Genomic DNA, 13869 nt, shown 5'->3' with positions numbered 1-13869 from the left:
AAAAAAAAAAAAAAAAAAAAAAAAAACAGGAAAATCAATATTAACAAAAATAAGAATAAATGAGTCAAATATATGCATAAATACAGTTGTGATTAATTATATTTTTATATTACTAAAGTATGAATATTATGATGATAGTAAATTATTATTTAAGGAAAGTACTCAAAATATGTTTAATTTACATAGAAATTCTCAGAATTCAAATTTTTTAAGTGGAGAAAATAATGAAAATGTAAAAAAAGTAAGTTATTCAAATTCAATACTTGGTAATATTAATGATGCGCCAAGTATTAATCATTCTTCTAATAAAAAAAAGTTTTTAAAAAATTTTTTAATTAGTAATAGTTTTAATAAAAAACAGAGATACGGAGAATTTTTAATGGCCTTAAGTGATATATCAAAAAAGAAAAATGCAGAAAATAAGCTAAAAAAAAATTCTTTTTTAAATTATGAACTTCAAAGTTTTAAGAAACATAAATTTAGATCAAATCTAAGTAAGAATAAATCTAATAATTATAACTATTTAGGTGAGTATTTTAAAAAGAAATTAGAAAATGCTAATACAAGGGCAAATTTATATTCTAAAAGTAATGTTTCAAATATAGACGTATTTAAAAGAACTTCTGATGATATATTAAAAAAAAATGTTAATTTATTTTATAAAAAAAGAAATTCTTTAAGTAGTAATAGAACATATTTAAATAATTTAAATTACATGACTAAAGAATTAAAAGGGAATAACATAAGGGAAAATAAAAAAAAACAAGTTATATTAGAATCATATAATATGTATGAAAATGAAAGACTTTTATTTTTAAATTACAATTTTTTAAATAGTCAATATATATATTCAAAATTTAAAAGTATGTTAAAAAGAGCTAAGAAAAGAAAAAAAATAAATAATAAACTTAATGAGGAAGACTTCATCCAGAAAGATACTTCAAGGAATTATCTTATTAATAAAAAAAATATTAACCATTTTAATAATGAAGTAAGTAATAGCAATACAAATCAAAAAATTCCTTGTAATAGATGTCACAATACATTTAAAAAAAATCATAAATTACTACATGAAAAAAATAAAAAAAAAAAAAGAAAATCATTAAATAAAAAAAGTTGTACAAATTATTTATCGTTTATAAGAGGAGGTAGTAGAGAATATAAAATTCTGAAACAGAGTTTAAAAAATATTATTTTACAGAAAAGAAAAAAGAAAAAAAGAAAAAAAAGAAAATTTATAAAATATGAGGATATATATAATAAAGATTATTATAATGACGAATATATATATAAAGATAAGGAATCTGAATATTATTCCATCCCAACTTCTAAACATAACTATGCCTTTTTTGGGAATTTTATTTATAACAATAAAAGTTTTATTTTTTCGAAATATTTATATGATCTATTTTTTTCAAAAATTAAAAAAAAATATACATATGTTTTTGAAACAACAAATAAAATAATAACGAATCAAATTACTGCTCACATATATATTCAAATACCTTATTCCACTAATATTTTTTATGTTTATTTATCTTCGTATTTTTCAAATATGATAAATTATGTTCATCTGTTTAATTGTAATAAAAACCTTCTAATTAACAAAGATAGAGAAAATATAAATAGCAATAAAACTAATGGTTGTAATAATAATTTAATTAATTTTAAAAATAACGTAGATCATATCAACAATATTTATGATGTCTATATTAAATATGATATGGACAGAATTTTGAAAAAATTTTACAATAAAAAAAATAAGTCTAAAATTCACATAAACAACAAATTCCGTTTTTGTTTTATAAAAAAAAAAATAAATAAAAACATAGAAAAAGTGAAGAAAAATAATCCATTTGATTCTATAAAAAAAAAAAATTCCTTTCTTGGTTTCAGTAAAAATGATAATAAAATAAATCCAAACATATTTTTTAATAAAAACTTTTTTATAAATAATAAATTTTCTATGAAGAATAATAATATAAAAAAAAAAAAAAAAAATGTAAATGTTAATAGCATATTTAGCATCTATACTAATTTAATGAAAAAAAGGTTTAATAAAAATTCTTTACATAGCAAATGTTTTCATTATTATTCAAGATATTATAAAGAAAAACAGGAAAAAAGAGAAAAATTTATTTTTTACCCTGTTCTATATAAAAAAAAATTTCTAAAAAGAACAAAGATTAAATTAATATATGATCATAACAAATTTCCATACAATAAAAACTATTTAGAATCATTTACTGCTAATAGTACCTTTAAAGTTAACATAACTAATTTATCAATTAAATATATTAAAAATTTTAATCATGAAAATGATTTCATTTGTGAAAAACATAATAAATATTTGATTAAATTAAACACAATATGTAATAAAGTTGCTCATAGAAATAGTTATATTAAATATATTAACGATGCAAAAAATGCAGAAAACATAAATGAAAGAAATAAATTAAGTGAATTAAAAATTAAAATCACATATACAATTAACAACAAGAATATCAATAACATATTAGCATACATTAAGAAGAGAATTAGAAAATTAGATGAATATGAAAATTTAAATGATTTAAAAAACAAAAAAGAAAATTCATACATTGAAAAATATAATTACTCAACTTTTACAAGAAAAAGTAATGACTCCAAAAGTAATAATCATTTTTATATTAAAGAGAAAGGAAGATATAAAAAAAAAAATTCTTTATTAAAAATAAAAAAGGGGCTAATAATAGATAAATATAATAATAAACAAAATATAATAATTTTAAAAGAAACAAATAAATTAAAAAAAAATGATGGAAAAAAAGAACAGAGTAAAAAATGCTATGATAATATATTAAAATTTGGAATAGAAAAATGTTTTATTCATTTTGATTATAATGATTTTGTAGATATTTTTAATATATACAATTATATAAGACCTGCTGGTTATATTGATAAAATGTTTCAAAAAATTAAAAAAAAACAAAAGATAAAAAATAAAAATAAAAACGAATATAATGAGAATGAGAATGAGAATGAGAATGAGAATGAAAATAATACATATAAAATAAATAAAAAAAATGAAAATAATGATACATATTATTTTAAAAACGATTGTGAAAATAATGATACAAATATACTTGATAATTATAAAAGTATCATTAAAAGTAACTATTATTTTAATAATCTAATTAAAACAGATGATAATAAAAACTATATTTTCATAAATTCCCTTACAAGACCATCTAAATATGTCTCTGATTTACTAATTAATAAAAATAAAATCAAAGGAAAAAATAATTCTTTCGATTATTCTCACTTAACTAATTGTATGTTTTTTGATAATAGTATATATGAAAATACAAAATCTTTTAATTTTAAAAAATATGTAAACCTATCTCATATAATAGAAGATGAAAAAAAAAAAAATAAAATAAATATAGACTGCGAAGAAACAAATAATTATAAAATGAAGAAAATAAAAATAAAAATTGAAGAAATTAAAATATTTATAGAAAACAACTATTGCATAAAATGCTCTAATCCGTTTTTATTTTTTTTGTTGAAAAATATTTACATTAATACATATGACAAATATGATTATTCTTTTATAATTAATAACTATAATAACATGAAAAAAGGTGATGAATTATATAACAAAAAAGAAGAAAATATAAGTAATGATAAACTTATAAAAAAAAAAAAAAGTGATAATACAATAATAAAAAATTTAAGCAAAAGAAGTTCTTATAATACTTTTTATAAAATCCATTTAGATAAGGATCAGTATAAGGACAAGAATAAAAATAGGCTTAAAAAATTTCAAAATTTTTATAATTTTATTAATAATTATTATTATAATGAGTATCATGAAAATAACTGTGAACGGAAAAAAAAAGAAAAAAATATTCATTTTAAAAATACAACAAAAAAAATGCTTCAAAACACAAAAAGAGTTTACTTTTTGGGAAATTTTAATTTTAAATTGTGTATATATGATAAATTAGCAAACAGATGGAAAGACATAATTGAAAATGTAGAATTTTTCATTAAAATTAGTAATTTAAAAAAAATAAGCAAATATATATTTTTTACCCATAAAATTTATATTAATCTTACTCTTAAGCATTTTAAATACTATCTTGAACTACTAATAAATATTTATTATAAAATTATGAAAAAGATAGAAGAAAACAAATTGTTGAAAAAAAAAACTGCCAAAATTATTGTGAATATGTTTTTGAAGTTAAAAAAAAGGATGGAAGAAAATAAAAAAAAATTGATTAAATGTGAAAAATTAACTATTGAAAAGGGTACTAGTCAGATAAAAAATGAGCAAGAAAATTATAAGAAAACACTAAATGAAAAAGATGTCCAAAATAGTAAGAGTATATTTACTAAAGAAAAAAATACTTCCTATTTTAGTTCAACATTTTTGAATATTAAATCAATAAAAAATGATGAAATTAAAACCCTCAAAACTTTTACTGAAAAACAGAATGAACAAACAAATAAGTCTCTATCGTTAGACAAAGAATATATAAATTATCATAACAACAAAAAAGATAATACTAATGATCATAAAATGAAAAATAAAAAAGAAAAAAAAAATGTTTATTTTTCTAATATGTATCCTAAAGTAATAGATTATTTTCACTTGCAAAAGGAAAAAAATTATATGCATTATTCATGTAATAATATAAATGACTATTTTGTAATTTTCTATAATTGCAGTGGATTAAAAATAGAGATACAATTAAAAAAAAGAAAAAAAAAAAGAAGAAAAAAAAGAAAAAATGTAAATTCAAGTGTTGTAAATTATACGTATAGAAATCACAAAAATAAATTTCGAAAAATAACAAATCGAAAAAAAAGAAAAGAGAAAATTAAAAGAAATATTCATCACATGGAAAAAATGAATAAAATTATACATATATATATGTTGAAAAAATTGAAAAAAAAATGTAAATATTTTTTTAAAAAAAGTTATAAAAAAAATAAAGTAATATTACCAAATAATGTATTTGTAGGATTATCAAAAAGTGTTAATAAATCGAAAATATACTGTAAATGTATATTAAACATAAGGATTTATAAAACTGAAATTACCGTAGATAATAAATGGAATCTTTGTTTAAAAGATAAAAAAATATTTAAATTAAACAATGTAGACATATTAAGATTTCCTGAAATCATTCCTGTATTCATTAATAACAATGATAAGAAAAAAGAAAATATTATGTTAATTGTAAAAAAAACAGAGAAAAATAAGAAAATTTCATTTTTACATTTCATTTCTCCTCTTAATTTATACAATTTTTCAAGTTTTCCTTTAAATTATAAAATTACTTTCAATAGGAAGATATATGAAATTATATATTCTATCTGTAATTATATAAAACAAGTAAAAAAAGAAGAAATAAAAAAAAAAATTCAAAGTAAATTTATCATTAATAAAAAAAATGAAAAGAAGAAGATATATTTTTATATAAAAAAAAGTGGCAAATATTTAAATATAAAGAAGAAAATATACAATATGGAAAAAATTTTAAGTGAACATTTTTCTAAAACAAATTATATGTGTGATACTAATAAAAATATTCCTAAAAATTATAACGAAAATTATAAAAAAAATTTACATGCTTTAAATAACTTGAATCAATATAAATATATTTATAACAGTATTCATAATAATAATAATAATAACAACGAAGATATAGATTATGATAATGATCACAATAAAAATAATAGAAATAATGATAATCAAAAAAATATTAATTATATGAATATCAATAAATTAAGTAACGTATATTTACTGAAAATTCGTCATATATATAATTTAATTAAAAAAAAAATTAATAAAACTAATATGAAAAGAAAAAATTGTCAAAATGAAAAAATTGTTTCAATAATTAATTATATTTATTATTATTTAAGTAAATGTATTATTCACAAAAAAGTAAATATAAATATACTTTGTATAATTAAAAAGAAATCCTCTATAAATTTATTACTAGAAAAAGATGTATCTGCTTTAAATATAAAAAAGATGCTTCTTAATGGAAACGGTATTTTATCTTTAAATTCATTTATTTTAAATAATATATATGGGATAAAATTTTACTTTATTAATTGTAAAAAAGGACTAAATAAAAATATAGACAATAATAATACGAATGCAATCAGTAAAAAAAAAAATCACTATTATTCACAAATAATTGAAAACACACAAAATAAAACTAGTGAAAAGAGGATAAAGTCCTTACAAAAAAATGAAATATTAAACAAAATTAAAACTAAGAAAAATAAAGAAATCAAAATTTTATTTAATGAAAATTTAAAAAATTCATTTAATGAATTATCAAATAAAATAAATAAAAGTAATAATATCGAAATAAAAAAGGAAAAAAAAAGAAACCTATTTAAAATAGAAAAAGTATTATCATCAGAAGAAATGCATTGTAAAAGCATATTTATACAAAAAAACGTATATTTATATGCAGTATATATAAATAAGTATTATAAAATATTTAATTATAATATAGAGAATAATTCACTACTTTTAAAAAAAAAAAAGAAAATCAGTAAATCAGAAAAATGTGAAAATAAAGAAAATGAAAGTTCTATAAATAATAAATCATTAAATTTTATTTTAAATAATTATTTTATGAAAAATTCTTTGAAGAATGAAGATAATTTTTTTAAGAATTATTCTTTATATGATAAAAAAATAAAGCGAACATATGTTGGTACATTTATAGTAAAAAATATTATAATAAAAAATCCCGTATGCATATATAATTATTTGTTTAATGGTCTGTTTTTATATATCTATAATAGCTTAAAAAAAGAAAAAAGAAATAAAAATAAATTTGTTTTTGTTAGTTCATACAGTTATCATTATTATATGAATTTAAAAAAGTTCGATCACATTTTTATAGATTTATATTTTTCTGAGAGTACATATATAAAAAATTATTTAATATATGATAATAAAAAAGAAAATTTAAACAATCATAACAAAAATAAATTTAATGCTACTAATAATATTAATTATATTAATAATAATAATAATAATAACATTAATAATAGTACCGATAATAATGAATATAATATAAAAAATAATTTGAATACAGACGAATTAATTAAAAAAAAATTGAACAAAAAGGTTTCTTCATATGATAAGAGTAAAATAAAAAATAACAATTTTGAAAATAAAAAGAAATCATTTTATAATTGTTTTAATAATATATCTAATTTAAAAAATTATAATTGTAATAATGTGGAAAATAAAATATTAAATAATTGTAAATGTTTTAATTGTATAAAAAAGAAAGAAAAACATATTCAAACAAATTTTATAAGAGTTCATAACAGGAATAATAATAGTGTAATTGAGTTAATTGTAACCGTAATAATTAATAAGGATAATAACATATTAGAAAATAATCTAATATATTCAAACATATCTTCTTTTATAAGTATTATTATATTTTCTCCTATAGTTATTATTCATAAATTACCATACAATTTCGATTTAATGAGTACATATTACATTAATAATAAAAAAGAAAAATATAGTTATGAAAATGTTTACAATATATATTATTTATGTAATCATAATTTTAAAATAAGATTTTATAGACAGAAGAATTTCAATAAGGTTAATCATTTTCTATCTAGTTCTACCATTGAAAATAATTATGAAAAGAAAATTTTACATTATGATTTAAATAAAAAAAAATATTGTAACACATATGACATAATAAATACGAAAAATATAAATTTAAATAAATATGAATTATTTAAAAAAAGAAAAGAAAAACATAAAACAATATATTTCGAAAATAATATATTAAATAGCAACCAATATATAAATATATCATCAAAAAATATTAATGTAATTCTTAAAAAAAGCAAAAATAATTTGGGATTTCTTTATAATTCTGATAATATAATATATGAACTAAGTTATTACAAAATAATAAAACATAAGGAATATTATGATAAAAATTTAATAATTAAAAATTATGTAGATACAGAAAAGGAAGAATATTATGATGATGAAAAAAAAAAGAAACTTTTATTTTTTTATAATTGCAATAATTACCTTTATGATAAAATAAAAACTAGTTTAATTCCATTAAAAAAGAAAAATAAAATAAATGACACTTTTCGTAAAATGAGTAATAATATTAATGAAATGTATCAGTATAAAGGTGATAGAATAGTAAATTTTAATGTAAAATGCTTAATAAAGATAAAATCTTTTTTTAATTATTACAATTATGATAATAATTATAATATACCTTTTATTAGTATCTCTGATTATTATAATAGAAGTTTTAATAATTATGAAAAATACTTCAATGAACTAAAAAATAATTATTTTCCCTCTATATTTATTTATGAATTATTGCCTCAATATATTTTTATTAATAATACAGATTTAAATCTTGAATTAAAATATTACTATTTTAAAAAAAAAAAAAAAAATACAAGCAAAAACAAAGAAAATTTAAATGATCACATAAAATATAATCAAGTAAAAATTGATAGTTTTAATAAAAATAAAATTAATGAAAAAAACAATTTTAGTAGATGCGAAAATCCTATATATAACAATAATAAATTTAAGAATAATACGTATAGTATTAATAATGCATCTTTTAAAAATCTATTCAATCAATCAGACTCTTCTATATCAACCCTTGATAAAAATGTAAATAAAGCAAATTATAATGAAAATAATCATATTAATAAAAAGAGAAATAATAACAGAATAATATATAAAAAATTTAAGTATGACATTTTTGATTTGAAAAGAAATTCCTGTAGTGTTATAGATTTTTATAATAAAAAAAATATTTTTTTTCTAGTAAGATTAAAAATTGATTCTAACAATTTTTTTCTTTCTTTTAATAATGGTGGATATAATATAAATAACAAAAAAATCTATGAAAAAATGAGAAAGATGATTGATAAAGAAAAAAATAAAATAAAAGAAGTACGAAATAATTCCAAGAAAAATTCTCTATATAGACCATCTATTTTATGCTTAAAGAAAAAGAAAATTAATAATGGTATTAGAAATTTAAAAAAAAAAAATCAAAATTACTATAAAAAAAAAAATTTATATTTAAATGAAGAAAACTTATATTTTCATTATATGAATGTTGGAAATAAAAATATTAAAGATTTTTTTATAGAAGAAAAAAATAATTTTCATAAGATAAGAAGTTCCATCAATGAAAAATATAATTATTATCATAATCATAATCATGTTAATAATAGTTTTAGTAAATCAGAAAATTCTCATATATATCAAAATACTTTTTTCGAAACATATATTACACCATGGACATATGGCATTTTGATTAACCAATCTGATAATGACTTAAAAGGAAAAACTATTCAGAATTATAAACAGGAAACAATACAAAAAGAAAATAATAACGAATATATTAGTAAAACAAGAGAAAATTTTGCAAAAAAGTTTTGTAATAACTTAGAAGAAATTAATAAAAAAAAGGAATTATGTCAAGAAAATGTAAATATTCTTATAAAGAAAAATTTCACAAATAAAAAATCTACCAATCATAAATTTGACAACTCTCATGATGAAAATGCAGAAAATGTAAATATAATTTATAGAAAAAAATATTCTCAAAATAAAAAAAGAAATAACATTATAAAAAATAAAAATAATTATGAATTTCAATCAAATAGTACATCATATAATATTGATGTTATATCATCTGATTATATATTAAATAATAAAAGGAAAAACAAAAAAAAAAGAAAAAAAAATAACAAAAAAATTTTCAATCATTTATTAAATAACTCTCAAAGTTCTCTTAGTAATTGTACTGAAAAAAATATTTTTCATAAAAATTTAGACCAAATTAAAATAAATAATTATGACAATTTGAAAACTGAAACATATAGTAATTATATGAATAATCATTATGATAATAATAATGATAATAATAATAAGAATAATAATAAGAATAATAATAATAATTCTTTTAATATATCATATAAAGATAAGAAAAAATTAGAGACAAGTATTTCTGAAAATAGCTTTTATAGAAATAAAATGAGATATTTTGATAAAGAAAAGAGTTTGAAAACATTCTTTTCATGTAATAGTATTAAAAAAAAGAAAGAGAAATGTAACTGTCTAAGAAAATGTTTTGAAAAAGCAAAATATCCTTTAAAAAATGAAAAAATTAAAAATAAAAAAGTAGATACTTTTCAAAGAAAGTGCTTAAATGAAACCATATTGAGTTACAATATTATACCATTAATTAATTATTCTTCAAATATTTTATATATTCTAGAATATTTTATATATGTAGATGAAAATTATATTACTTATATCTACATACAAAAAAATAAAAAATTCCCTATGTACTTTCAAAATCACTTAGATAATTCTGTGTTTCTAGTTTACAATAATATTAATGAAGGAAAATATATAGAAAAAGAAGAAGAAGAAAAAAAAAAAAAAAAAAAAAAATTATATTTATTTTCATATGATAATATAAAATATGCTACCAAAATTACAAATAGAAAGGAAACCAGTAATTATCAAAATGAAAATTATGAAAAAAGTCTTTCATATGAAAATGATTATAACAATTCTAGAAATCAAAATATTAATCTATCTTTAAATGAAAAAAGTGTTATATATAATAATTTAATACCTAATTCTTATTTAATTACTCGAAAAAGTACATATCCTTTTTTTTTAAACTTATTTTTTAAAGATTGTTCATATTGCAATCATCAATTATTAAAAAAATTTGATTACAATGAGGGAAAAATGAGTAAAAAAAATAATATAAGATCAAATATAAATAATAATATCAATAAAAATTCAAATAATGAAAACTATATAAATGACGAAGTGACATATAATAATAATAAATTTTGTAAAATGATACCATCATATGAATCTGTTCAAATAAATAAAATTAAATGTATTTTATGTTATAATGATTATAATATATTAAAAAATAAGAAAATGCAAAAAGAATTTAATTTATATTTAAAAAATAAGAAGATATTTTCATTTAACCCATTTGAAATAAATGATATGAAAAGAATTTATATAAGTGGAAAACTATTACATTTATATACATATATATATAAAAGTATTCTTATTACATCTATATTTAATGGAAATAACTACATTTTTACAAAAGAATTACTTGATTATGATATAAATAAAATAAAAAAAATCATAAAAAAGACAGAATTATATAAAATAAAAAAAAAAAACAAAATAAAAAATATTAGGAATATTTTTTTGTATGATAAAATAAATAATAATAATAACCTAGATGTTTATAAAAATAATATAGGAAGTAAAAACAAAAAGAAAAAAAAATTAAAAAAAAAAAAAACAAACAAACAGATATATTATAATAAATCAAAAAATATTCTAAATAAGAAAAAGGATGAAACAAAGAAATATACTGTAAATATTATAAAAATTATAATTAGTTTCAATAATAATAATGAAGAATTTATGCAGATATCTATGAATCATATTATATTTAAACAAAACATTTATTTTTTTAATTCATTAAATTGTATCTTTATAAATTATTATCTTTTTTTAAAAAATCTAATTATTTTAAATAATCATATAAATAAGTTTAATAAAAATGTATTCACTTCAATAATATTTAGTAAAAGAGATAGTGATGACTATGAAATTGCAAAAAATAATTCAGTAAACCATATAAATGAATTTAATGATAGTTATGAATATAATTTGTTAGAAACATCTAATGATAATATAGTTGAAGGAGACTCGAATTGTACAATTTTTAATAATAATACCCTTTGTTGCAATTTTATGAAAAAAAATTATAAAAATAGAATAAATTATAATTATAAAAAATGTGAATGTATTAATAATTGTTATAGAGATAATATAAAATGTTACAAGTATTATTATAATATCAATAAATATAACAATAATAATTATAATAAAGATATATGCATTTATAATAAAAAATGCAATAATAATAATATATTGAATAGCAATAATAATTCGTCTAATATAAAAAATAGGAAACATTCAAATTTATTAACCGTCCATTGTAGATGTAAAATCAGAACAAATAACAAAATAGATATCATATATAATACAATTAAAAATATAATAGATATAGAAGAATTAGTTATAACTATTAGTTCATTATATGTATATATTGATTTTTATTTTCTTATTCATATTTTTAAAACTTTAATATATCCTTTACTTGAATATAATAATTATAAAATTAACAACATAAGAAAAAACAAAATATATTATTGTGATTCATTTATGTATACATATCCTTATAATGAATTTATTCCACTTAATAAAAAATGTAATTATTTAAGTAAAAATTTGATAACTTGTTATGATTTATCTCCTTTTTCCAATGATACTAATAATTATATAGAGTTATTAATTAAGAAAAAAAAAAGATTTAAAATTAACCAGAATAAAACAAATATGTTAAATTATATGTTAAAAGAAAAAGAAAAAGAAAATATAATTAATTACAGAAAACTTGATAAAATTTTCAAGAGTAATAATAAAGAGCAAAATTACTTTTTCTATTTTAATGAATTAATGAATAACGGAATAATTTATAAACATAATTATATCAACAAAAAAGAAAGATTATATAATGAAATCCTTAATTATAAAAATTATGTAATATCAATTGTAAAAAAAATTAAAAAAAAAAATTATAATTATGTTTTCATAAATAATTTAAAATTTTCTTCTATAAATATGAAATATTCTATAGTTTTTAATAACAGCTTTTGTAAAAAAAAAAATTATTTTTTAAATAATATTATAAGACTATTAAATATACATAACTCTTATTTATTTGTTGATAGTTTATCCATTAGTAATTTATTAACAGAAAAGTCAGTTGCATTAAAAAACATTTTTCAATTTTTTTTATGTTATGCCTTTTATTTAATTTTTTATATTTTTTATTCTATGGATATTATAGGAAATCCATCTTATTATTTATATTTACTAAAAAATTATAGAGAAAATCATAACAGAGAAGAAGAAAAAAAAAAAAACAAAAAAGAAGAACGAAGATATGTAATTGATAACCATCTAATTGTTAATAAAAAGAAAAAAAGAAATATGAACAATTTACATTATGGATATTATTTTTATTTAAAAAAAAATATAATGAAAATTCTTCTTTTAATTAAAAGACATATTAAAATTTTTAATATGTCTTGTTCTCATACTTTTTTAAAATTAATGAAGCATTTAATACAATTGTTGTCTTTTTTTACTTTTGATCAAAATTTTATAGACTTTATGTATGAAAAACAAAATTACATGATTTCAAACACTACAATAATTAATCAGTTTAAATATTATTTGAACCACATATATATATATATATATAATATGTTTCCTTCTATTTTTATAAATTTTCATAATTTTATAAATTGGAGAAATACCTTTATAGGAATACCAATGAATACTATTTTTAATATGCACAGATTAGTTATAAAATGTTTAACTATTTTAATTTATATTACTACAAATATATTTTTTTATAAGAATAATTTAAAAAAAGAAAATAATGGAAATCTTATAAAAATCTATTATGAAAATACTTATCCTTCTAAATTATCATTTGGTTTTTTTGAAATGATGAAAAAATATAGTATTGAAAATTTTATAGTTTTAAATATAATACAAAACTTGAACCTTCATATAAATGTAAGTATATATATATATATATATATATGCTATAATATTAACAAAATGCATCTTATATTTTTTATTGTGAACAATTTTTTTTTTCTAATAATATAGTATTCATTTATTTACATTTT

General features: G+C 16.2%; 1 protein-coding gene across 1 annotated transcript in view; it reads left to right on the top strand.

Annotated features, from left to right (window-relative positions):
* PGAL8A_00456300 (hypothetical protein) overlaps positions 1 to 13869 on the top strand; it is a gene marked incomplete at both ends in the record, with an annotated part of 28261 nt that overhangs the window by 13712 nt on the left and 680 nt on the right. Inside the window, one exon of the mRNA XM_028673323.1 lies at positions 2 to 13753. Coding sequence (XP_028529786.1) covers positions 2 to 13753 — 13752 coding nt within the window. The remainder of the gene's footprint in view (position 1; positions 13754 to 13869) is intronic.

The sequence above is a fragment of the Plasmodium gallinaceum genome (assembly GCF_900005855.1).
Source record: "Plasmodium gallinaceum strain 8A genome assembly, contig: PGAL8A_v1_130, whole genome shotgun sequence".
Taxonomy (NCBI): Eukaryota; Apicomplexa; class Aconoidasida; order Haemosporida; family Plasmodiidae; genus Plasmodium; species Plasmodium gallinaceum.
Note: the sequence above shows the minus strand (reverse complement) of the source record. Positions and strands in the feature narration are given on the sequence as shown.